The following is a 24,222-nucleotide window of genomic DNA, read 5'->3' as shown; positions in this document are numbered from 1 at the left end:
GCTGAGCTTATTGGAGATTTCTTTGTATAACTCTACACAATATTATAGTATGAACAGGGTTCTCCCAAAAGCAGGCAGTATTTTCATGTCTTGTGCTTTTAAATCTTCAAAGTTAGCAATTCGTTAACTAAATAAGAAAACTATTTATTATACAGAATAAATGCAAAACGGAAATATATAACAATTGCTTATAAGGAGTTAATTATTATTTGGCAAATTTTGGTGGGCAATCTGGCTGTTTACTGGGATGGGTGGTTTCAAAAACTTCCAGGTTTTGAAGGTCCTGATCCAAACGAACTATGGTTGGATATGAGCTCAGGTCAGCTTTGTATCTACAAAATAATGTTACGATTATAAAGTAATTTTCGGAAAACGAAAAGTTTTTACATTCTTACATTCTGGCATTGCGAACCTGAGGCACAAGACAAATATCAGCCATTGTAAGCTCATCTCCCACACAGAACTTTCCAGCCGATTGGGAGAGGATCTTCTCCAAACCTTGAAATCCTCGAGAAATCCAGTGCTGTGCCCATTCCAAACTCTTATCCTTGCCTATATGATCCATGACCGCACTATTCTGCAAAGGCTGAATTCCCGAGCAAATAAGCTCTACAATTTCCCGGACCTTCGCTCTTTTGACCGGGTCTTGGGGTAGAAGAGAATGCTGAGGTCGGGTTTCATCCAGGTAATGCATTATAGCCACCGAGTCGCACAGGGTATGTCCATCTATTGGTTCATAATAGTTAGATATCTAAAATTAAAGTACTTATGTTGTTTCTTACCAATCTTCAACGAAGGAACCTTTTGCATGGGATTTACTTCCCTGTACTCATCCGTATAGGCATGTTCGCTGTCTGTCTTTAGCAAAGAAGTGGGTTTTATTTCGTACTCTATCTTCTTAATTGCAAGTGCAATGCGAACTCTCCAAGAACAGGAACTTGACCAAAAGGTATACAGTATAGGCGCCGGATTTGTTGACATATTTCGTAGGAAGCCGTTAGACCTAAAAAGCCTACTTATTTCCGATAAATATAAGCCTTTGTTTGCTAACTGTCTAACTGCAGCCATATGTTGTTAATATTTAATGGAATATTCCTATTAAGTAACGCAATTTATCAGTTTGTGAAGAAACCTGTTTACCTTTGCTAATCAATAGCGGCCTAAAGCACAGCTGTTCTGATTGGAGATTTTTGTGGCTGAACTATCGATAAAATGCATGTATTCAAGGGGTCCTCAAAAAAGCAGGCAATATTTTATGCAAAATGTATAACAACATTTAGATTTTTTAGCTTTTTGTTCTAAAGCCTAGAATTATAAATTTAAGAATCTGGAAAATTCAAAATGAATGGTTAAAATAAATTATTTAGCAGGGATTTAGTTTAGTTTGAAGTTTATTTATTTATAGTATATGGAACTGTTACAATATTTCAGAAATTATGCATATTAGTTATTGGTTTGTATTCAATTTGGTATTCGTTTGGTATGCGAAAATGCGCAGCTCGACCTATATTTATTTTATATATTTGTTTGATGAGACTATCGGCGTTCGTCCTCCGATCCGTGGTATTGTACTGTCGTGCAGGATAGTAAGTATTTGTATGTACTTGGCATCGGCAGGCTTACATCTACTCGTTCAGGGGTTGTGAAAAGACTCTCACGATCCAATTTACATCAACTTGCTAATAAAATACTGTGCACTTAATGGGTTGGCGTTATCATTCGTCTATGTGCATTGAGTTGAGAGAAATACTTGGTTAGTTATCTATGCTTTCGTGGTATCAAAGAGGCATTGCATTGACATTTAGAACCATCAAATAGGTGACCCAACATCGATCTTTCGCAGGTTGATCGATGCTGTTGCTTAGTTCTTGTAAATTACTTAGGATTTATTCGATTTAGTGTATAGTTGTTTGTATGTTGGTTTAGTTTACTTGTTGGTTGACTGAAGTTTTGTACTTTGTGAACGATTCGTTTAGCATATGCCCAACTTTGACATGAAGTAGTTATACATACATATACATCATTTATATTTGTATATCTTTGATAGTGTTTCTAAATTTGTTTTTGTTTTTAAATCCCTGAATTGAATTTTGCTTTTCGTCATGAGTTTTTTTTCCTTGAATTTGTTATGTTTTGTTAGCCTAAATAAAATGCATAAAAATAAGTTACATTTAATATATATGAGTTCATCTTTTAGATCATGTTCACAATGACAAACTAAGGGAATCTGAAGAATTTAGAATTATTAGTTTTCGTTCCGTTTTCTGAGAATTTTGCATTTGAATTTCGTGTGAGGAATTTCGTTATGTTATCGATAGTATTTTTATGCATTTATGCATATTTAAATGCTGTTAGCAATTTCTTAAATCACATCCGACTGTTTCTGGTTAATGGAATCCTCGCCAGCTTTGCCATCTCCTCTATATCTATCCAATCCCACCGCCGCCATCCTTCCTGCCCAACCGATCAGATTTAAGTTCTTAGTTTGTCCTGTGCCTGGGTTACGAACTGCAATTCACTTTTTCGTCTTACGGCGCTTTGCAGTTGGCGTCGGAAAATTCTATTTGTTGGGCAGCTCCGGCGGACAGTCCGGTTGATTGGAGGGGTGAGCCGCCCGGAAGGCCGGGTTGCTCTCCAGTTCGCGGTCTATGCGCAGTATGATGGGATACGGGCGCAAGTCCACGTGGAATCTGCAAAGAAAGTGTGGTTAGACACAGATTTTTAAAAAAATTATATAGGACTTTATAATATTTTAGAGTTTTTAACTTTAAACAATTGTACTCTATGGTTTGTTTGCTACGCTTCAAAGCAGTGGTCACCAGCACAAGCAGTAAGGGCGGCCCGTGGCCGGGACTTAAAATAGCATGTTTCACTACCCTACTGCTGCTAACCACTGCTTTAAAGGCTGACAATTTTTCACTATCAAGTTTACCTTCGGGCATTGAACACCTGAGGTACGAGGCAGCAATCGGCCATGGAGATCTCATCGCCCACGCAGTATTTTCCCGCGGATGTTGATAGCGCCTTCTCCACCGCCCGGAAGCCACGTGTGATCCAGTGCTGGGCCCACTCCTTCTTCTTCTCCTCGCCCACGTGGATGAGCACGATGAGGTTTTGCAGGGGCTGGATGCCCGAGCAGATGATCTCGACGATTTCGCGCACCTTGGCCCGCTTGTGGACGTCCTGTGGGAGCAGGGGTCGCTGGGGACGGGTCTCCTCCAGGTAGTGCATTATGGCCACCGACTCGATGAGGGTGTGTCCATCTGGGGATGGATGCATAGGAGGAGTAAGGGAAGTTTTTCTTTTGAAATGGGCTTTGAGGAGTAACTCACCGATCTGCAGGGCGGGCACCTGCTCCATGGGATTGACCTCGCGATACTCATTGCAATGCTGCTCGCCACCGGATTTGATCAGGCTGATCGGCTTGATGTCATAGGGTATCTCCTTCAGGTTCATCGCAATGCGCACGCGCCAGGAGCACGAGCTGCGCCAATACGAGTAGAGTATTGGCTGTGCGTCGGAGGAGGAAACATTTGGATTAGTAGACATTTTACCACAACTGGCCAGCGCCAAATGGCATGACGGGCCCACAAACTCTATTACGAAATCTATTTATTCTAATTTCAAGATGAAAACACAAATAGCACAGAACAGGTTGCCGCTGATAACGAGTTGGGTTCCCAAAGCACACCCCATCATAGTCGCCTAGTCAAACTGGTTTAATCATTTGCATTTAGCGCTGTTTTCTATGTTTACTCCGCGATAAACTAGAGCTCTCAATTACGCACTTATCGCTTTCAATTCACAGATAAGAGGGATTTTCTCCGAGGTTTTCGGATAGATATGTGTATGTAGATATACCCACATGATTCATGGTGTCCAGACAGGAGCAAAGCCAACGACAGACTGACAAAAAAGCACAGCGTCAAGTTCGACTTGCACCAAAAATAGCGCCCGACAACAGCTGCACAGCAACAGTGGAGAGCTTCGGGCGGTTCGGGGGGCAGCGGACCCTACACCCTATAGCCTGTACCCCATACCCTATGCAGTATACAATGGCCGCCGAAGAGGACGAGCCCTAAAATGATATACACACAGCTGGCTGTTCCGGCCGGGCCAATCAACCCAGCAGAGCCTATAACACGTGTACCCACCCACACGAAACTAAACTGTATACACGGAAAGCATAATGAGTTCCCTAAAAGTTCAATGAACTCATGGGAAAGTTGGGACGATGGGGTCCCGAAGTAAGGGCCGAGTTCCAATATCCGACATACGAGGTCCGTTGCGAGGTCCCGAGCTCCCGAGTCCCGAACTGTGTCGCACCCCAAGGTCGGTTAGGGGCATTAACCTTATTCAAGTTGTCGTTGTCCTGAGTCCGCAGCGCGAAGGCAGCGCCAAGGACACAGGACCCCTGCTCAAGAGAAAATTTGGCTCAGAAGTTTCGCCATTCGCTTCGAGAGGGTGTGCTTTTTTAGGGGTTGCTTGCTGAGTTCGCGAGTTGGAGTTTGAGTCAAAAGCGTTGACCAGGGTTGTCGAGTCCTTGCTGAAGCTAGGCCCTATGTGTTCGAGCTTATGTTATTTTTAGAGATTAAAAAAAATAAATTAAAAAAAATATAGAACTTTGTATTTGGTCTAGTACAAACATTGGGAGTAAGCAATATAATTAGAATAAAACTGAATATACGTATACAAGTATGTATGTAGATTCCAAAACGTAACAAACAAGATCGAAGAAACAAAAAAATAAAGATATCTTTTAGATATGTTCTTTCTTCAATCATCCACACAAGAATAGAATTCTTCTCAATTCAGGAGTTGGAAAAAGGATGCATATCCTTTCTGCAAACTTTTTGCCTAACCCTGACAACCCTGTTTTGCAAACGTTTGCAGTGTGTACGCGGGGCATGAAAGCTTGCTGTTCTGCGCAATCTCAAAGCGCGGCATCTGCGGCGGGGTATGAGTGAAACCCAGACCTTCACCGAAGCCCGAGATTACTGGCCGCGTGGTATGAGCGATATTGCGGGAATGGATTTTTGCCAAATGCCAAAAACAAGGCGCCAATGACGCTGGGATTCGCTTACCTTGGCTATGGCCGATAAGGACATAGCGTTGTGGTGGTACTTTGAGTAGTTAATTTTGAAGCCGTTAAGTGTGCAGACGCACAACACCGATGGAGAGTTGAAAAGAGGTTACGATCCAAGCCGGTTTAGCCAAAAGCGGCAATAATTACTTCAAGGATATATAGCCTATATATATATATCCCGCACAGTTCGATCTTGCGGATATCTATTCCACGGAACACCATCCACTAATTGCCAGAGATATATGGCCTGTTCTGACGCACAGTTCTGTTTTTATTTGCAACCGCTCAAATGCACTCAACACCTCAAACTGAAACCGCTTGGACCAGCGCTGAAGCAAAGGATAGCGACAGGATATAAAGCCAGGACGCAACTGAACACACTGAACTAAATAAACGAGTGCGAAAGCGAAAGCAAAAGCGAACGCAAGAAGGACAATGACAAACGCCAACAACAAAGCCAACGTGCGAGTGTGTGTGAGAGGGAGGACTCAGAGGACTTCGGAGGACGCAGGACGAATGCGAAAAGGATATGCAAAATGAAAGAGAGAGAGAGCAAAACGAGCAGAACGGTTCGCAAAAGTTTTTGGGGATCTTGTCTCGGCTAAACTTTTAGGGGGGTTACGCTACAGAGGGGCTAAAACCTATATGGTACAATAACCACCAAAAATTTGCGAGGGCAAGCAGTGCACTGTTTCCTAGGTACAGTCTACTATCAGTAAATCACACTTTCAGTTTATTAAATTCTACAAAGCCTTTGCTGGTCAATACTTTGGAACGATGGGTTATTGCGCTTGAACTCACTACTCTAAGCTTTAAGACAGAAATTAAATTGGAAGGCATTTTAAAAACGAATTTCCTTAAAATATTATCTGAATTAATTATCATTAAACAAATTAGCAACAAAATATTCAACAAACTTACTTATCTATTCTGTTTTGTTGATTAAGTTTCACTTTGTTGATGATTTTATTTCTTGTGGGTAGAAACTTTCTACTGATGTATACATGTATTCTTTCTGCAGAAACTACAATAATAATAGAAGTTATTTATAAGTCTATATTGTAGCACTTCTTATTACGCCTTGATTTGGCTGAACTACGATGGAAAAACCGGAAAAATAATTGTCGAATTTTTGACAAAAATCTGAATTTTGTATGTTTGACAAAAATGCTAACCCTTTTTTCCTAGCCTTTTCCTCCTCTACTGTTATCACATTCAACTGATTCGAAAAAAAGTGATGTAATATAAGTCAGAATGAGGAATGTCATACCTCGTTGAGCTCGTTGTTTAATTTACAATCGATTGGCATCCTAACCTGAAAATTTTTCGTTTTTGCCATTTTTCGAAAAAAAAAGTGATGTAACCTCTACAAAAATTGAGAAAATTGGTAAAAAAATAAATTTTTCAAAAAGTGATGAGGATCGTTAGCATATTTAGCAAGCTGTTCAAAGCAGTCGGTCTTTTAGCTGTACGCCTTGATTTGGCTGAACTACGATGGAAAAACCGGAAAAATAATTGTCGAATTTTTGACAAAAATCTGAATTTTGTATGTTTGACAAAAATGTTAACCCTTTTTTCGCCATAAAAATTCAGTTTTAAATATTTAAATATAAGTCAGAATGAGAAATGTCATACCTCGTTGAGCTCGTTGTTTAATTTCCAATCGATTGGCATTTCAACCTAAAAATTTTTAATTTTTGCCATTTTTCGAAAAAAAGTGATGTAACCCCTACAAAATTTGAGAAAATGGGTAAAAAAATAAATTTTCCTAAAAGGGATGAGGATCGTTAGCATATTTAGCAAGCTGTTCAAAACAGTCGGTTTTTTAGCTGTACGCCTTGATTTGGCTGAACTACGATGGAAAAACCGGGAAAAAAAGTCGAATTTTTGACAAAAATCTGAATTTTGTATTTTTTTAAAAAATGTTAACCTTTTTTTCGCTATAAAACTTCAGTTTTTTGGCTGCCATAACAAAAATATAAGTCAGAATGAGGAATGTCATACCTCGTGGAGCTTGTTGTTTAATTTCCAATCGATTGGCATTTCAACCTGAAAATTTTTAATTTTTGCCATTTTTCGAAAAAAAGTGAAGTAACCCCTACAAAATTTGAGAAAATGGGTCAATAAATAAATTTTCCTAAAAGGGATGAGAATCGTTAGCATATTTAGCAAGCTGTTCAAAACAGTCGGTTTTTTAGCTGTACGCCTTGATTTGGCTGAACTACGATGGAAAAACCGGGAAAAAATGTCGAATTTTTGACAAAAATCTGAATTTTGTATTTTTTAAAAAAATTTTAACCTTTTTTTCGCTATAAAAATTCAGTTTTTTGGCTGCCACAACAAAAATATAAGTCAGAATGAGGAATGTCATACCTCGTGGAGCTCGTTGTTTAATTTCCAATCGATTGGCATTTCGACCTGAAAATTTTTCATTTTTGCCATTTTTCGAAAAAAAGTGATGTAACCCCTACAAAATTTGAGAAAATGGGTCAAAAAATAAATTTTTCTAAAAGGGATGAGGATCGTTAGCATATTTAGCAAGATGTTCAAAACAGTCGGTCTTTTAGCTCTACGCCTTGATTTGGCTGAACTACGATGGGAAAACCGGAAAAAAATGTCGAATTTTTGACAACATTTTGTATTTTTTACAAAAGTTGTAACCCTTTTTTCGCCATAAAAATTCAGTTTTTTGGAATGTTTCTCAATCTTACTAAATAAACATTTCAAAATAGACCTAGCGTTTTAAACGGTAAAAGAACTCAACATATCAACATGAATGATTACATGGATTACAGGGCATCGTCATGCGTGCTAATGGGTGAATAAATTCTACTCTATGGGCCATATTTAACTGATAAAGGCTGGACAACCGCGGTTAAAGTATTATCACCAAGCAATATTACTCAAATAATATTCAAAAACCTTGATTCAAAAAATAAAATAGACCCTAAGGATATGATATATTTTCCTTCAAATATTATGTTTAGATTTTTGTAACATTTTGAAAAGAGTATTTAAAAAATATGTTTGATGTCTGTACAGTTTTTAAATTCCCATTAATGCAAATAATGTTTTTAAAAAGAACATTAATTGTAACACCTATAAATGATTTAATTACTTAAAAGAATTAATTTTGTATTTATTGGGTGACCCACGCTCGTAATAAAACCAACACACAGGAACTCCCACTGATAAGCTGAGTGCGCTGGGTTTGTTGTTCGCACATTGTAGAAGGTTGGGGGGTGGAACGAGACAGATTTCTTATCAGTCCCCCTCGGGTTGTTTTTGGTCATCGCAGACAGCGGGCAAACAGTTGCCGATCCGCTAGCACAAAGTGCAGTACTCAGTCCTCGGTATTATCCCATTAAAACAAAATGTCGGCGATCGGAAAGATCGGATTCCTGGGCGGTGGCAATATGGCCAAGGCTTTGGCCAAAGGGTTTCTGGCAGCAGGTGAGATGATATAAAAAAATGCTTAAGATATGGGGCTATATATAGCCAGACATAATAACATAATATATAAGAAACCTGGTGAAGTACATTACAAACTATGCACCTTGAGAATTTCTTAATAATATGAAACGGATTCCGATTTCTAGCAGAGCATATGTTCCCAGCATTTCACCACTTAATCAAACATTGCTAACAAGATTACAATTCATAGGCCTCGCCAAACCCAACACCCTGATAGCTAGTGTACATCCGGCGGATAAACTATCCCTGCAGTCCTTTCAATCCTTGGGAGTGGAAACAGTGGTTAAAAATGAACCAGTTGTGCAACAATCAGATGTGGTCTTCGTGTCCGTGAAACCTCAAGTCGTTCCCGCTGTTTTGTCGGAGATTCAACCCCTCAGTGCTGGGAAATTGTTTCTATCCGTGGCCATGGGCATCACGTTGTCCACCATCGAATCCAGTCTATCTCCGCAGGCGCGTGTGATCCGCGTGATGCCCAATCTGCCGGCCGTAGTTTGCTCCGGCTGCTCGGTTTTCGTTCGGGGATCCAAAGCCACCGATGCAGACGCAGAGGTCACCGAAAAACTCCTGCGATCAGTGGGCACTTGTGAGGCGGTAGATGAATCGCAGTTGGATGTGGTTACTGCTCTTAGTGGCAGTGGACCGGCCTATGTGTTTGTTATGATTGAGGCCCTGGCGGATGGAGCCGTGCACATGGGAATGCCCAGGGATCTGGCTTATCGCCTGGCATCGCAAACCGTTCTGGGAGCCGGTCACATGGTGCGGGATAGTGGACTGCATCCAGGACAACTGAAAGATGGGGTCACAAGTCCTGCGGGTTCGACGGCAGCAGCCCTCAGACAACTCGAGCTGTCAGGTAAGTGGCGATGATGACGCACTTGCTTATCGCCTCCAATTCAACCTTTGTTGTCGACTGCAGGTTTTCGAGCTGCTGTGTCTGGAGCAGTGGAACAAGCGACGCTGCGATGCCGGCAAATCTCGGGCAAGAAGGTATAGGCATATAGGATTCTAAACACACATTAGGGTGGGTCAGCTTTGTAAATATTCTTATCATAGTTAAAAAAAATTGTTTTAAATAAAATGGATACTCCCCAATCGTAACTTTCCATTTTGTAGATAGTATTATTCTGTTTATCTGATCATTGTGAAGAAATTTGGATAAACGAGTTTAGAAAATATTGTTCATTACTCATACATTAAGTTCTTATCGTTGCTTTCCTTTCATTCGACTCACCTTATTGGTTGTTCATAATCTAGGTTTGCTTGATTCAAAGTATTATATACAATTCTGAAGGTCGATTTTCTGATTTTAAAATATGAGCAAAATTGCTCTGCTCTTTACTCTCAGCTTAGGGTATGGTTATGCTAAAACTAATTCAACACGTCTAGAACTTCTTCTTCTTTTTGGCGCGAGCCAGCTCATTGAGCTCGCCCTGCTGCATGGAGGCCTCCTGGTAGATGCGTTTGACCTTCTCGTGGCGCTCCTTGTCGCTGTAAAAAGGGAGATAATTGATTATTGATTGAAAAGTCGCCCCCATAAATAAAGCACCCACCTTTGTAGAGTCTGCTTGAGCTTAAGCTCCTGGACGAAGGCCGTATCTCGGCGAATCTCCCGAATGGCGCCCTTCTTCTCGCGCTTGATTTTGTGCAGCAGTTTGGCGCGCTCTTCCTTGGCCTTCGACATTTTTGGTCGCCGCTTGTCATCGTAGACTGCCTCGAATCGGGGTTCCAGTAGCCTTAGAGCCTTCGGTTTCCTCTCCGCTGGGGCCAGAGGTTTCATTTTCTGCGCAGCCAGTTTCTCCGCTAGTTCGGTGACCTCCTTGTGGTGCAAATGCACATGATCGGGATAGGGCTCAAGTGACAGGCGGGCGAGTAATCTCAGGAAGGGTTCGGCGAGGTAACAAGCACCCACCTGCTCTTCCACTAACGTGAGAGCTTCCTTGATCAGCAGAAGGGTTGTGTCCAGTGCGCGCACCTTGAAATCTGGAGTGATCGTTTGGGTGACCAAATCCGCAGCCTGCAGTTGTTGGGGTTCCAAGATTTTGGATTCCTTATTATTAGCTGGGATGGCCAGCAGTTTACTCAAAGGACCATCGCGCTCAAAGGGTGGCGTGATTTCCAATTGTTCCACATCTCTCTTGGGTATGGACATGTGTACAATACCCTGCAGGAAATTAAAAGCAGCTGGGAGCAGTCTTTTGGATTGGGACACAAACTCCAGAACCACAGTGACCAGGAAAAGGCCCATAGAAATTTCCTGACGCGTTCGCACACGTGCTCTAGACAGGATGTGCTGCATGAAAATAAAGCATGGCGTGGCCACAGGATGACGGAAATCTGAAGTCGAATACAAGTTGGCAACCAGTTTAAAGTAAATGAGGGTATCCAGTGAGGGATACATCTTGTGATTTTTCCTGAACTCTCCGTACTTTTCTTTAATTACCTCCAGTAATGTGTTGGACATGCGTTCGGGATTCAACTGAGTTAGCTCATATAAATGGGGCATCAGTTTGGAGAGCAATTGGAAGTGTTCACGAATGTCTTGATCGCTGGCATCCTCAAACAAATCCTTGATGTACTGCAGAAGAAATGAGTACAACTTAACGACGTTCTCGCGATTCACGCCTTCCAGTTTGGGATGATTGCATTTGATGATCCTTTCGACAATGGTGGCCTTCTGAGGAGCAGCATGTTTGGAGAGCAGTTCGGTGAAGTCCTCGTAGGTCTTGGGCATCTTGATGGTGAATGGTATGCTGGTGTCCATAGACGCAGTGGATATCTCAGCTGACTTTTTCACTTTCTTTTTGCTAACCCGAGGAGTTTCTTCCGCCTCGGACTCACTCTCTGATTCCTTAAGATCACTGAGATTATCGACCTCTGAATCGCTGTCCTCATCGGAGTCTTCCTCCTCCTCTTCCTCGCCATCTTCATCACCCTCCTCATCTCCGTTTTCCTCCGCCTTAGCTTCCTTCTTTCCATTCAGGTGGGTGCCCAGATTTCCATCCAAATCGTAGGCCAGCGTGTCATCCTCCTGATCGTCTCCACCTTCCAAGAAGTAACCATCATCCAGGTCATCGGCCGAACGATGTTTTGGTTGTGTAACAGATGCCTGCTCTTCCTCCTCGCCCTCTGCCCGCATACGACGCAGTCGCTCGTTCTCCAGCTTCTCCAGCCGAGCGGCCTCCTGTTTGGCCAGCTCGTCGGGATTGATTAGTTTGTCCGTGACACTACCTCGAGGCTCAAAAATCATCTCCTTCAGCAGTTTATCGTAGGCATCCGGCGGCGGCTTGGCGTCCTGCTCATCCTTCGTGGCCTTGGCCACCAGCGGCAGCAGGAGCTTGTAGTTGGCATCCAGTTTCTCGGTGAGATCGTACACCTCGTCCTTTTCCTTCGCAATCTCGTTCTTGCGGCGTTTCTGCTCGACGATCATCTCATCGATGACTTTTTGGCGATCCTCGGCTGTGTCGCCGTCGCCACCGAAGTGGGCAGCAGATGTGAAGTCGGCTGGAATAAAAAGACGGTTAGCTGGGGGTTCTAAGTGGGAATTTTTTTGGTATACCATCCAACGCCTCGTCGTCCAGCTCCTCGTCGTCGGATCGCTCATCCCTGTACTGTTCGATCTCCTCCAGAGTTTGGCCTCTGTGCGTCAGCAGTTCGTCGTCGTTGAGGTTAAACTTCTCCGCCTTCTGATTGGATCGAACCTGGGACATCTTCTCGGCCAGGTAGCGGGCATTCATCACGGACTCGGTCAGCTGGTCGCCACTTAAATGCTTGCCAATTCGGTTATCCTTGAACCGATTCGTCTTGTGCTTCACAGCGAACTGTTGCCCCAGTGTCTGGGATCTCTTTTGGAGCGCCTTGGCCCGCGACACGCCCGGCATTCCCCTGTCATGCTTGCAGATCCTGCCCAGAATCTTGAACTTCTCCTTGTTCACATGCACGTCGAACGGATTCTGTTTCTGGCCCCGCTTGCTCGACTGTGCCGCCGTATTGTCGAACGGATTGGACGACTTGACCGTCTTCTTGGCGTATACCGCATCGGCGCTGGCCTTTTTCCCCTTGGCCACCATTGTTTTAATTCGACTTTTACGGATAAATCAAACCGGGCTCATGGAGCAAAACAAAACACCGCACACGTGCAACCGACAACGTACTAACGCGTTTCGGAAATGCCAAAAACTGTGTTGGCTAGGGCTGGGGACAGTCACGGCTGTTTCGAGTGAGAACAGTTATAAGCTGTTACCAAATCTTAAATAAATAAGAGAAACACAATATTTGTATATTTATAAACCTTTTTTATTATAATTATTAAAGCGCTTGTTAAAAAACGTTCACAATAGTATCACTAAATAAATTAATTTTACTTTAACTATAAATTAAAAATTAAATTAAATTGATTCTGAAAATTGAAAATGACCGCTGAAAAGTATTTCAGAATAATAATATGGGATAGTTTTATTCAAGCTGTTAAATTTAAATAAAAATATACTTTAAATAATTCACTTCAGCTACATTTTAATATCCAAGTCACGATTTCAACAGCACCAACCTGTGACAGGTACAGTTACCCTAGCTCACCACTAATGACATGCCTTTTCCAACACTGAACCACGTCGCCATTTTCGTTTCGTTCCGTGCCACAAAAATTTTCACACGCAACGCCGAGTACCGAAAAAATCGGGTTTTCTTTTTAAAGTGTGTTTTCAATTGTTCTGACTTCGGGTGGCTGTAATTAGCAAGTCGTCGGTGTGAAAGTTAAGAAGAAAGCATGAGCGCCACGCCGCCGGACTTACTTTCCTTGGCGGTGGCCAGAGAAGTCTCACTCGCAGTCGCCGCCTCTGCCAACGGCGGCAGCAGCAGAGCCGCTGATAAGGAGCGCTCCCGGTCCAAGGATCGTGGAAGGGACAAGGACAAGGACAGGGACAAGGAGCGCGACAAGGACAGAAAGAGAAGGTGGGTTCGGCTCCTTAGAAATAATCGATTTTGGACCCATGTCTGAAGTAAATGAATAAATAACGATATCAGCCCTTTAGGTATACACATTTTTCACGATCTACTATGTCCTTTTCCTGATCGTTAGGAGCTCCGATACTATGCTCCCGACATTTTTAAGAAAGCCCATCACAGAGTAATCATCGTTAAAAAAAACTGGCAGATAATTTTATCCAATGCATTAGCACATGGTTTATATTCTGTTACTAGGTCACTCAAGATACCTTCTTGAAATTGTTTCATAACTTTTTTGGATATTATTCACCCCAAAAGCTAGAACTTAAATAACCGCCATAAATTTATCTTAAAACCTATTATAATAAAGTAGATCATATTCTTATACGAGATTTTGTGATTTATTATCTAATAACCTTTTCTTTTTTCCAGGGACAAGGACAGCAGAGACCGGGACAGCCGCCGGCGGGATGACCGCGATAAAGACCGCGACCGTGATCGCGAGCGTGACAGGGAACGCGATCGTGACCGGGACTCCCGCTCAAACCGCAGCAAGTCGCGCAATTACGACGACCACGATAGACGCAGGAAGCGGTCGCGCAGCAGGGACCGTGATCGTGACCGCAAGCGTGACAGGGATCGTGATTCGCGCTCCAAGCGTAGCAGTTCGCGCGGCGGACGCGGCGATGATTACGACCGGGGTCGTCGTCGTCGCTCCCGTAGTCGCAGCTACGAGCGCCGGCGCAATGATCGAGGCGGCCAAAGGGATCAGCCCTCGCAAAGGAGCAGTAGGGAACGCACACACGTTAACCCCTTTGACACATCAAACAGTCGAAACTCAATGAACATGGATCACGATCAGCCGAGGATTCCCTCACTCTTCGACCGACAGCCACAGGGGCTGGAAACCATCAGGGAGGAGGGAAGGGAGCCGCGGTTTGACCTCACTCAGACCATCCAGGAGCTTATGGGCAGTGCGGGAGGCAGCAAGGGATTCGCCTCGTTCTTCAACAACCAGAACAGCAACGACTCCAATAGCAATGGGGCTTTCGATAACTCAAGTGGGTATAAAAACAGTATTACAATGAATAGTTTACTAAATGATATAACAATTACAGTGGACAGCGCTGCGGAGCGAAAGAGGAAGCGGAAGTCTCGCTGGGGCGGCAGTGAGAACGACAAGACCTTCATTCCCGGCATGCCCACCATCCTGCCCTCCACACTGGACCCAGCCCAGCAGGAGGCCTATCTAGGTAATAATCGCAGACAAATCGCTGCCGATCGCAGCTGATCTTGCAACTAAGTTAGTTCTTAAGCACTACAACTAGTCATAAGTCTAATGACAACAATTAAGGATGTAAACTAAAAGAAAAAGGGACAGAGCCACACTTCAGAATCAGACGCCGAGGACGAGCAGCTGGCGCAGAGATCGTAAACCAATCTAAAATCTGAATCCAACCACAAGCGGCATTGAGCAACTTATAATAATCTCTCGTTCTCTTTTTGAAGGGATCCGGCGTGGCACACAAACGATACGATACGATACGACATGAGTTGCATTCCAAATCGACTAGAATACTCGTGTACAGAACATTTATATGGCTCTTCGGCTTATATTTATTTTTGCAGAGACTAATGCGCAATTTAACTAATCAAATTAAACCCCACCTAATTAATTATTTTAATAATTCAATTGTAACGCTCACAGCATTTTCAGTTAGTTTAGGAGCGGACACACTAAGCGATACAAGTCCTAATAGCCACAATATAATTTGATCTGACCCCCCATTTAATTGATATCACTCCAATTCTCTTACTAATGTCGAGGTTGCGCTCGATTTTCTTCCTTCTTTTCTAACGCCTTCTAATTGCAGTTCAATTTCAAATCGAGGAGATCAGCCGCAAGTTGCGAACCGGCGACCTGGGCATCACGCAGAATCCGGAAGAAAGGTTTGAAACAGTTCTATCTCCCCCACTGAGTCTCTCAATCAAAGGTCTCGCCCGCGTAAGGCCATTGAACGTTTCCTGACACCCACTGAGCAGCAAAATCTCCCCAAAGTGACGGCATCCGGTCCGGAAGGATGAGTTCATGAGTTCAACAGGTTTCATTGTGGCATGCCATTGATTTGCGGGGTTCCTCAAGAAAACAACTATTAGCAATTAAGATTCACCGGGTGTTGTGTCACTCTAAATTCGGTTGTAAATACTGTAGATATCGGTTACGGAAATGCTTCAAAATGCAATATTTATAATGATGAACAACATTATTTTTCAAGATATCAAACAAGCAACATATTCGATTTTACATATAAAAAAAATATATGGTAATAGATTTTCCAAGCAACCGATATTTATTGTATTTAAGACGAAACCCCATTGAATGGGGTATATACCTTTGTCCTATCACGTGTAAATCATAACTAGTTCCTAATCCAAAGGCGAAAATGTGCCATAAGGCGAAAAGTTCCATAAATCCAAAAGGGTAAACGAAGACTGTCTGGAGGCTAACCGAATGAGTTGGGTTTTGTAGCTAATTTGTTAACCAACATATTCATTTAAACTAATGATACTCTTCAAGGGATTCTAGATTCTAGAGACAGCGATCCATTCAGTGATCGATTGAATGATCCCCTCCAAAGGGGCAACAAATAAGTAAGCGCCTGGCGATGACCGGAATAGATTCTACATTTTCATTAATGTCAACTCTTCTTCTCTTCCACTAAGCGTCCCCCGGTAGTTCGGTTTTCTCGCAAAGAAATCCAGGGTGCGACAGACGCAGAAACGAAATAGAAACAGCTACCGAATCAAACGAATTAATCAAAATTCTTCTTTTCTTAATTCCCCAGCGAATAATTATTTTCTGCTAATGCTAATGAACAACTTGATTAATGAATTTGATTTGCAACTTACAGCATATTCGATAAAAAGTTATTAGTTAGTACGTTAGGTTAAGATCACTAAGTCTAGCGCCAATAGCATCCTTTCGCCCAGAAGGTCAAGTTCAGTCTCACCAAAGTCGCCTCTTCCCTCTGCTCTTCTCGCCTGCAGGTCCCCCTCGCCGGAGCCCATTTATAGTTCTGATGGCAAGCGGCTGAACACCCGTGAGTTCCGCTACAGGAAACGCCTGGAGGAACAGCGTCACCAGCTGATTGTCAAGATGCAGACGGTGAACCCCGAGTTCAAGCCACCGGCGGATTACAAGTAAGCGGTGTTTAAAGCTCTGTTCTGTATTGGGCAACTACTAACTTAACTTCTTTTTAGACCGCCAGTCACTCGAGTCAGCGACAAAGTGCTGATCCCACAGGAGCAGCATCCAGATATAAACTTCGTGGGTCTGCTGATCGGGCCGCGCGGCAACACGCTCAAGGCTATGGAGAAGGATACGGGCGCCAAGATCATAATTCGCGGCAAGGGATCGGTGAAGGAGGGCAAAGTGGGGCGCAAGGATGGCCAACCGTTGCCGGGCGAGGACGAGCCTCTGCATGCCTTCATCACGGCCCCCAATCCGGAGGCTGTTCGCAAGGCGGTGGACAAGATCAAGGACGTCATCCGGCAGGGTATCGAAGTGCCAGAGGGTCACAATGATCTCCGCAGGATGCAGCTGCGAGAGTTAGCTCAATTGAATGGAACCCTTCGAGAGAACGACATCCAGCGTTGCACGTGCGGCTCAACAGACCACAAGGCCTGGCAGTGTCCGGATAAGCCGATCATCACGAACACGATTGTGTGTACCTCGTGTGGTGGAACCGGTCATTTGACCAAGGATTGTCGCAATAAGCGCCCCGGATCAGGAGCACCGGGCATGGCCTGCGAGGATTCCCAGGCGAAGATCGACGAGGAGTACATGAGCTTAATGGCGGAGTTGGGAGAAGGACCTCCGCCTGCAGCAGCGACCGCCAAGGCTGACCCGCCTGCAAACAGTGGTCCCCAGTTGCACCGGGCTAGCTATAGCATATTTGATAAAAAGCCCTCCCAAATGCAGGCCATCCAGTCGCCACCTAGCTCTTCGTCGCGAGATCACCAGCGCGACCTGGGCGGATGGGGAGCGGCGGCGCACGATCACGGCATGGGCATGGAGCACGGCATGGGATTGGACCAGCACGGTCACGGTTTGGCAGCGATGGATCACGGCATGGGCCTTGGCATGGAGCACGCTATGGCCTATGTGCCGGCACCGCCGGGCTCCCAAGCGCCGCCCCCGATGCCGCCACCGCTGATGCCATGGATGAGCGCACCGCAACCGCCGCCACCGGCGACGGAACCTCTGAATCCACCCATACCGGGCACCTTGCCTCCGCTCATCCCGCCGCCACCTGGCACCGGTGCCCCGCCGATCCCGCCGTGGGGCGGAGGCGCCTACAGTGGCTGGGGCGGCGGCTATGCGCCGCCTCCACCTCCGCCCTGCGCCCCTCCACCACCATCCTTGAGCCTGTCGCAGCCGCCGCCACCTCCACCGCCCGCCACTTGATCTTTCGGATTTTAATAGGATCGATCGTGACACCGCTCAGATGCTCCGACGATAGTGCTTGACCGCATGAGACTGTCCCTGCAATCAATTATGAACGTAACATTAATACCCGACATTATTCGCTTTCACTATAATTGATAATCGAGACAAAGCTACAAAACTAATTTGTATTTTACGATGCTTCAAATAGAGGACGGAATTAAATAAATAAATATTTGAGTATATACTGTTGAGGGATTATAAAAAACGGAAAACTCAATGTCAAAAATTAACATGATATTATGAAATCGACTTTAAGTGAGCATTTTAAGAAGCTATACAGTTTGAAACCTATATATGTTATCTCTCACAGTATAACATCTTTGTTGTAAAATACGCATAAAAATCAAATTAGAATTCCCAATCTCCTTCCTCTTTATTCTTCGAGTCTTTTTGCTATGTAGTGAATGTTTCAGGTGTGTTAGAAATAATCAAACGATCCCCTAGCCGTGCTTGCTGAAGTACTTCTTGGACTCCTCCACGTCGGGCTTGATGGTGGCCGGGTTCGACTTGGGATTCCAGTTGGCCGGGCACACCTCTCCGTGCTGCTCGACGAACTGGAAGGCCTTGATTAGGCGCAGCACCTCGTCGACGGATCGGCCCACGGGCAGGTCATTGATGGAGTACTGGCGCAGGATGCCATTGGGATCGATGATGAAGGTGCCTCGCAGGGAGATGCCTTCCTTGTCCAGCAGCACATCGTAGTCGGCGGAGATTTTCTTGGTCAAGTCGGAGAGGAGTGGGTAGTTCAGCTGGCCCACTCCGCCGTTCTTGCGATCCACGTTGCACCAGGTTAGATGGCTGAAATGGGAGTCCACGGACACGCCCAGAACCTCGGCATTGATGTCTTGGAACTCCTTGATCCGCTCGCTAAATGCAACGATTTCAGTGGGGCAAACGAATGTGCTGCAAAGGGGGTAAATGGTTAGTGACGGAATGCTGGTGGTAAGAAGACTTGTCTTACAAATCCAGTGGGTAGAAGAAGAGCACCAGGTACTTGCCGCGGTAGTCCTCCAGCTTCACCTCCTGGAAGCTGTTGCCCACCACAGCCAGGCCCTTGAAATCGGGAGCGGGCTGCTGAACACGGACTGCAGCCAGGGGAGCAGCTGGAAGTAAGGGTATTCAATTATTAACTACAAGATTGAAGGTAAGGAAAGATGGTATTTAAAGACCGAGCCATTCAAGTATTATGCAAAGCATCTACATACATAAGTATTAAAGGGGTTGTGCCAATCATTTCTTAAGGCAGTGATCAGAGATTATAGCTTCCGGCAAAATACCACCTTATAAAATGGTTTAAATACCGTGGATCCTAACTTACTCTGGTGCAGGAGACGTGATGCAATCTGTTTTTGCTGACTCAGAATGGCCTTGCCAAGCAGCGGCACCTGCAATGCATAATTAATAATACAAAATCAGACTGATTCGATGTTGGAACGCGGGTTCAGCCAATTACGTAATCGTTGTGGCATGTTTTTGAAAGAATCTTGGCCCGTCGATAAACTTACGTTGCGAATTAGTGTGCGTCCGACGAAAGACATCTTGTTGTTTGCAGTCTATCTAATCACGTAATAACAAGGCTTATTTTAAGTCGGAATTTGACGAAAAGCCGGCTGAACTTTTGCCAAAAAAAAACAAACTTGACAGGTGAGTATGACCAATGCCGTCTACCGACCAAAATACCCAAATAGTTGGCCTCACTACACTTGATATCGCTTATCGATAGCAATTTGGCGCCATTTTCAAATATTATTATTTAATCAAATAAAAATTCATTAGGCATTTTGTTGTATTGTTCAAGGTATTTCTCAGAATATATTTCAATTTAATATTGAAAATGTTAATAATAGAATAGCGCTTTAAGCTACAAATTTTAATGAAAGAAAAATGCGAACGGATTGTACTTGATTCATGAAATAGTAAACTAAGTGTTTAGATTTATAATACATTTTTTTAGTTTTCTCGAAAATACATAAAACCATGTCAAATTTAAAAATAAATTGCTAGCTTTGATTTAAAATGTAAGTAATTAATAAACGTTAAATATAATTTATTATTCACACACTGCACTCTATACGATTTGCATATTAATTAAAAATATATTTTTCTGAAACCGTTCCGTAGCTTATTTTTATAACTTATATTCTCATATAAACGTGTAATTTTGAATGAGCAGAGCTCATAGTTCCTTGCCAAAGAAGATATTATTGTTTTAAAGACAATAGATCAACACATATCCAACGATTACCATCGTATGTGAGTTGCTCTGATTTTATTAAAAACCGCCGCCCCATATCCCTCAGAAGCCGTATTTTCTCCAGTCCACCTTGTTGTCTTGCCACGTCCATTGTGCGTGAATAAAGGAAAGTGTAGCAAAATATTTACCACGCACTGCACACGCCGCACAATGGTAATGAGCCTCTTACCCGTCCAACTATTTGCACTACATGTGTTTTGTTCGCCGCTCGTTAATCCACTAAATGCCCGAAAGCGGCTCAGATCTCCAGGCTTTGGATTCTCTCCCTCGAGGAGGCTTAGGTTTTGTCTTTTCCCGATCTAGATACTTTTGTATCCAGCGAGATGCCGCCGCGTTCGTATAGGGAACCGAACAACAAAGAAAGATGCATGCGTGCTCAAATATTTTTGCATATCTGCCCTTAAGTTGGCAAAACATCTGACGGATGGCGAAACGCCCACACACTTAGTTCCCCTGTCCGCTTCCATTTCCATTTCCCTCTCCTCATCCCAACCCGTATCCATATTCATTCCCCTCCTGATCTCGAGTGGCGTTTGCCCTGCTCTCCTGTACGAATGGTCCACCAATGACGCTCGACTCCCTTGCTTTCCCGCAATTAGTCAATTCCCATGTTTGCAATTACGCTCGTGCCTCCCCAATTTTGCATCCCCCTAGCAGGGGTGGTACCTTCGTAACACCAAACTCCCAAACTCGTTTTTACAATTTTCGCTGCTTTTCATCTGTAATTTGGCGCAAATTACGCGCTCCAAGTGGCTACCCACCCACTCAGTCCTGTCCACATTCCCTTTCCAAAAAGTACACAGGAAGAACTAGGATTTTCAAAGTATTTTTAATATATTGAAGTTTTTAAACAAGTTTTTTTTGCTTTCTTCTGGTTATTTTAAGAAAAATTACATTACTTTGTTGGGGATTATTATATCATAATGTTATAATACTTTTTAGATTAATAGTATATTTAGGATCAACATTTTTGTAATATATTTAATGTACATGATTTACCTTTCATTTGAGATATATACAATTTTTTAACTTTTCTCTCAAACACTTTTCCAGTGCACCCGGTCGTTAACTTGTTTATGAGTTGGGGCCTCGGTGCTGGGGTCCTGGGCTGCGTTAAAAGGCAGTGCTAAGTAATTACGGGCAGCTTGGTGAGGGGTCGGGGTCCGGGGTCCCGAAAAGTGTGTGTATACCAGAGATTTCCAGGAACTCCCCGCGCACGCTTAGCAAATCCATAGCCCTGCACTAATTCCCAGACAGTTGGACTACTTTTACCAATTAAAAGTGCACGTCGCTTTGTCTGCAAGGGTCCAGACCATTTCGGATCGGGACTGGTATCGTAATTCGTACGCTTTTCTGCCCCGCCCGCAGGATTTGCGCAGATTTGCATAATTTAAACAAACACTTGAGCACTTGAAGCAGTGCTCGTGTGCCGCATTCGAAGGATCTCGCCGGGATGAGCAGATTCGGGGGATTCTCGGGGATTTTTTCGAAGGCGTTGCCGACATTCACACGCACCTCCGCCATCTCTTTCCATTTCCTTGAGGAAATCATCTCCCTCGCACCTTCATTGTCAAACAGATGCCGTCATATTAGCACAAATCTGCTTAGGTCTTTGTTAACATCTCGAGTGCTGCTGGCCCAGATTCGGAGGATCTTGATTTGTGACAATCGTCACAATGCCGGGGCTTAGGATGCGACGAGGTGCCGAGGTGCCGAGTGCTCCTGTCCGGGGCAACGCGTAATCCTGATGCAAATCTAGCTAATGTGATTCGTATCAGTCGCATCTATTCCATATCCTGGCCATCTTCATCGCCTTGCAATTCGCCGGCCTGATGTTCTTTTTTAACACTTTTGTGTTTGGAAACTCGAGATGTTTGCCGGTTAATTAAGAAAGTGTTCCCTGCGCCAAGAAAGAAAGAAAAACATAAAAGGCGTGAGAACTAGGTTCCATCAGGAAAGACGACTTCACACCTGCACCTTTCTGAAAACTGATATGTTATATCATACTATAGATAGACTAACTCTTGGTGAGTAAGAGTATTTAAATTAAAAGAGTATTAGATTTATCAGGTCTAAATCGCATTATCTCAAATTCCTCAATCCCTTGAGTTTACAGAGTACTAACAACGTTTACCACATTGCTTTCCCTATATTAACAGATCCATTAAAATGGCGTTAAAATTACTGCCATTATATCCGCAATGGCTGCCTACAGAAGTCCATTCTCCTGTTATTGCCACAATTTGAATACATTTATAAAAAGATCTGGCTCGACCATTAATAATAATTGCTGTGGTTTAAATTTTAATGGCAATTGTTGGTAAACAAGCGCGCTGAAGAGCAGAAAGTGGGCTGCACCCGAATGCCAATGGAGCTTCTCTCGACCCGGTTAATTTGTATTTATTGCAATGGAGAATTATGTGCAATCGATGTGGGAGTGGCGAACAGCTAAAACGCATTTGCCACTTAAATCGGGAGGAAATTGGAAAAATATTTCCTATGTTTGTGTACATGGAAAATGCAAAGCGCATAATCAGATTGCAAGTTTTTATATAATAATGTGTTTTCTTTCATATTTGTTAATTGGTTAGTTTACTTGTTTTTATAATATTTTTTATTTTAAAACAGGTTTACAATTAAAGCTGATAACTCTATGCCTTTTATTCATAACATTCACAAACGCTGGCAATTTTAATTTAATTTACATGTGAAAATGGTTTGTATGGCCCTCCCGTCGGAAATAATCACCTCACCCCCCCCAGACGCTTTTCTTGATTTTCAAAGCAATCGCAACAATTCAATCACTTTGATGTTTTTAGCCCACAAAACGAGCGCCTGCCCGACCACGCCCCCCGCCCCGCAGACAAGCGACCATAGGTTAACGCCCATTTCCAGACATTTAAGCGCCATAGTCGTCGCTTTTTAAACATCAATGCGATTGCATTTACCCCATCTGCCCATCTGCGTTCCAGCGGCACATCCACATCCACATCCACATCCACATCCTTCTACTTCGATCCCAACACCCTCGGCACTCATCCATCCATCCATCCTGCGGACAGGAGCTGCCGGCAACAACATGTAATTTCTTTAATGGTTTTTCCCTCGACCCCACTCCCCTCACCGTAACTCACTCTACGGGGCCACAATTCAAAACGAGTGTGTCCGAAAATAAATAAAATCAAATTTCAAATGCATTAAGGTGTAAAAAAACGAAGGGAAAACAGTCGTGAAAACAATAGAAAAATTGGTAATGGAAGTTAGCTGACAAATATTTTGGGAAGTTCTTGGACAGCCATATAGGGTTACAGAAATTAACTGGTAATCCTATAATATTGTAGTTTTGATTTTTCATCGACTTATCTGTTGAATGTATTCTTCTGGTACGCAAAATAATATTACCTACAGAATTTTATATCATAAGAGTATTAAATACTATATAACTTTAAATTGGCATACGACTTGATGTAAGTCCGATTTAGTATAGGCTAATCTGATAAATGAATCTTTTAATATGATATATTTGTAAGACACATTTATAAAAACATAATAATATAAACGTTAAGTTTGTTTAGCTAGATTGTTTTATGGTATAATATTAATAGTGACTTCTTAGGCCAATTAGCTTGAAAATTGTATTCAATATGTAAATGGGAGTAAAACGAGTTCCATTCCAAAGCATATCACCAAACTATAAGGGTTTTCACCAATCCCATAAAAAGATCGGTTATTATAATTGAAGTATATCAAGTCGTAAAATGTTTACAATTTAATTACACTCCCAGCTACTTCAGCCATTTGCCGTGTTACCCATTTTCCCGTGTTTGTGTGCCTAAACGCATTAAAACACTTCATTATGCCTAATCCTGTGTGACGTAACAAAAGCCAGACACGCACGCACTCTCGAGCTTCGCCCAAAAACCCTTACGAACTCCCCGACCAAACATATGC

General features: G+C 43.3%; 7 protein-coding genes across 12 annotated transcripts in view; 2 read left to right on the top strand and 5 right to left on the bottom strand.

The window, feature by feature from the left end:
• RpL34b (Ribosomal protein L34b) overlaps positions 1-24,222 on the bottom strand; it is a 195,028-nt gene that overhangs the window by 58,474 nt on the left and 112,332 nt on the right. The gene's annotated exons all lie outside the window — the stretch shown is intronic.
• Positions 179-1,166, bottom strand: LOC108016105 (probable maleylacetoacetate isomerase 1). The gene is made up of 3 exons (XM_036817230.3): positions 783-1,166; positions 396-726; positions 179-332 (listed from the first exon to the last, which is right to left on the bottom strand). The coding sequence occupies exons 1-3, from the start codon at positions 1,066-1,068 to the stop codon at positions 206-208; spliced, it is 744 nt and encodes a 247-aa protein (XP_036673125.3). The 5' UTR covers positions 1,069-1,166; the 3' UTR covers positions 179-205.
• GstZ2 (Glutathione S transferase Z2) lies at positions 2,162-5,450 on the bottom strand. 3 transcript variants are annotated; one of them, XM_017082713.4, is made up of 4 exons: positions 5,085-5,450; positions 3,333-3,510; positions 2,933-3,263; positions 2,162-2,690 (listed from the first exon to the last, which is right to left on the bottom strand). In XM_017082713.4, the coding sequence occupies exons 1-4, from the start codon at positions 5,106-5,108 to the stop codon at positions 2,561-2,563; spliced, it is 663 nt and encodes a 220-aa protein (XP_016938202.1). In that variant the 5' UTR covers positions 5,109-5,450; the 3' UTR covers positions 2,162-2,560. The 3 variants fall into 3 exon arrangements, with proteins under 3 accessions (XP_016938202.1, XP_016938203.1, XP_016938201.1); XM_017082714.4 differs by lacking the exon at positions 5,085-5,450 and adding an exon at positions 3,866-3,889; XM_017082712.4 differs by lacking the exon at positions 5,085-5,450 and having other exon boundaries at positions 3,333-3,582.
• On the top strand, positions 8,380-9,665 carry P5cr-2 (Pyrroline-5-carboxylate reductase-like 2). The gene is made up of 3 exons (XM_017084383.4): positions 8,380-8,539; positions 8,751-9,416; positions 9,480-9,665. The coding sequence occupies exons 1-3, from the start codon at positions 8,461-8,463 to the stop codon at positions 9,554-9,556; spliced, it is 822 nt and encodes a 273-aa protein (XP_016939872.3). The 5' UTR covers positions 8,380-8,460; the 3' UTR covers positions 9,557-9,665.
• On the bottom strand, positions 9,860-12,716 carry l(3)07882 (Nucleolar protein 14 homolog l(3)07882). The gene is made up of 3 exons (XM_017082703.4): positions 12,120-12,716; positions 10,114-12,064; positions 9,860-10,051 (listed from the first exon to the last, which is right to left on the bottom strand). The coding sequence occupies exons 1-3, from the start codon at positions 12,628-12,630 to the stop codon at positions 9,946-9,948; spliced, it is 2,568 nt and encodes an 855-aa protein (XP_016938192.4). The 5' UTR covers positions 12,631-12,716; the 3' UTR covers positions 9,860-9,945.
• Positions 13,175-18,187, top strand: SF1 (splicing factor 1). 3 transcript variants are annotated; one of them, XM_036817073.3, is made up of 6 exons: positions 13,176-13,513; positions 13,940-14,568; positions 14,626-14,760; positions 15,382-15,457; positions 16,556-16,708; positions 16,769-18,187. In XM_036817073.3, exons 1-6 carry the CDS (start codon positions 13,329-13,331, stop codon positions 17,973-17,975), a joined length of 2,385 nt encoding a protein of 794 aa, XP_036672968.3. In that variant the 5' UTR covers positions 13,176-13,328; the 3' UTR covers positions 17,976-18,187. The 3 variants fall into 3 exon arrangements, with proteins under 3 accessions (XP_036672969.2, XP_036672968.3, XP_065723220.2); XM_036817074.3 differs by lacking the exons at positions 15,382-15,457; positions 16,769-18,187 and having other exon boundaries at positions 13,175-13,513; positions 16,556-16,630; XM_065867148.2 differs by lacking the exons at positions 13,176-13,513; positions 13,940-14,568; positions 15,382-15,457.
• Prx3 (Peroxiredoxin 3) lies at positions 18,366-19,693 on the bottom strand. 2 transcript variants are annotated; one of them, XM_017084371.4, is made up of 4 exons: positions 19,523-19,693; positions 19,336-19,402; positions 18,979-19,120; positions 18,366-18,920 (listed from the first exon to the last, which is right to left on the bottom strand). In XM_017084371.4, exons 1-4 carry the CDS (start codon positions 19,553-19,555, stop codon positions 18,458-18,460), a joined length of 705 nt encoding a protein of 234 aa, XP_016939860.1. In that variant the 5' UTR covers positions 19,556-19,693; the 3' UTR covers positions 18,366-18,457. The 2 variants fall into 2 exon arrangements, with proteins under 2 accessions (XP_016939860.1, XP_070853108.1); XM_070997007.1 differs by having other exon boundaries at positions 18,979-19,117.

The sequence above is a fragment of the Drosophila suzukii genome, chromosome 3 (assembly GCF_043229965.1).
Source record: "Drosophila suzukii chromosome 3, CBGP_Dsuzu_IsoJpt1.0, whole genome shotgun sequence".
Classification (NCBI taxonomy): domain Eukaryota; kingdom Metazoa; phylum Arthropoda; class Insecta; order Diptera; family Drosophilidae; genus Drosophila; species Drosophila suzukii.
Note: the sequence above shows the minus strand (reverse complement) of the source record. Positions and strands in the feature narration are given on the sequence as shown.

Bases quoted from the DNA above. Each gene is read 5' to 3' on its own strand.
- P5cr-2 (XM_017084383.4), top strand. From the start codon at position 8,461: ATGTCGGCGATCGGAAAGATCGGATTCCTGGGCGGTGGCAATATGGCC. The intron at 8,540-8,750 runs GTGAGATGATAT...TACAATTCATAG, and splicing joins CAAAGGGTTTCTGGCAGCAG to GCCTCGCCAAACCCAACACC. The intron at 9,417-9,479 runs GTAAGTGGCGAT...TGTCGACTGCAG, and splicing joins CAGACAACTCGAGCTGTCAG to GTTTTCGAGCTGCTGTGTCT.
- GstZ2 (XM_017082712.4), bottom strand. From the start codon at position 3,549: ATGTCTACTAATCCAAATGTTTCCTCCTCCGACGCACAGCCAATACTC. The intron at 3,264-3,332 runs GTGAGTTACTCC...ATCCATCCCCAG, and splicing joins GGTGCCCGCCCTGCAGATCG to ATGGACACACCCTCATCGAG. The intron at 2,691-2,932 runs GTAAACTTGATA...CTTTCTTTGCAG, and splicing joins CAGGTGTTCAATGCCCGAAG to ATTCCACGTGGACTTGCGCC.
- SF1 (XM_036817073.3), top strand. From the start codon at position 13,329: ATGAGCGCCACGCCGCCGGACTTACTTTCCTTGGCGGTGGCCAGAGAA. The intron at 14,569-14,625 runs GTGGGTATAAAA...TAACAATTACAG, and splicing joins TGGGGCTTTCGATAACTCAA to TGGACAGCGCTGCGGAGCGA. The intron at 15,458-16,555 runs GTTTGAAACAGT...TCTCGCCTGCAG, and splicing joins ACGCAGAATCCGGAAGAAAG to GTCCCCCTCGCCGGAGCCCA.
- LOC108016105 (XM_036817230.3), bottom strand. From the start codon at position 1,068: ATGGCTGCAGTTAGACAGTTAGCAAACAAAGGCTTATATTTATCGGAA. The intron at 727-782 runs GTAAGAAACAAC...ATGAACCAATAG, and splicing joins GGTTCCTTCGTTGAAGATTG to ATGGACATACCCTGTGCGAC. The intron at 333-395 runs GTAAGAATGTAA...ATTATTTTGTAG, and splicing joins CAGGTTCGCAATGCCAGAAT to ATACAAAGCTGACCTGAGCT.
- Prx3 (XM_017084371.4), bottom strand. From the start codon at position 19,555: ATGTCTTTCGTCGGACGCACACTAATTCGCAAC. The intron at 19,121-19,335 runs GTAAGTTAGGAT...CCTTACTTCCAG, and splicing joins ATCACGTCTCCTGCACCAGA to CTGCTCCCCTGGCTGCAGTC. The intron at 18,921-18,978 runs GTAAGACAAGTC...CCCCCTTTGCAG, and splicing joins TTCTTCTACCCACTGGATTT to CACATTCGTTTGCCCCACTG.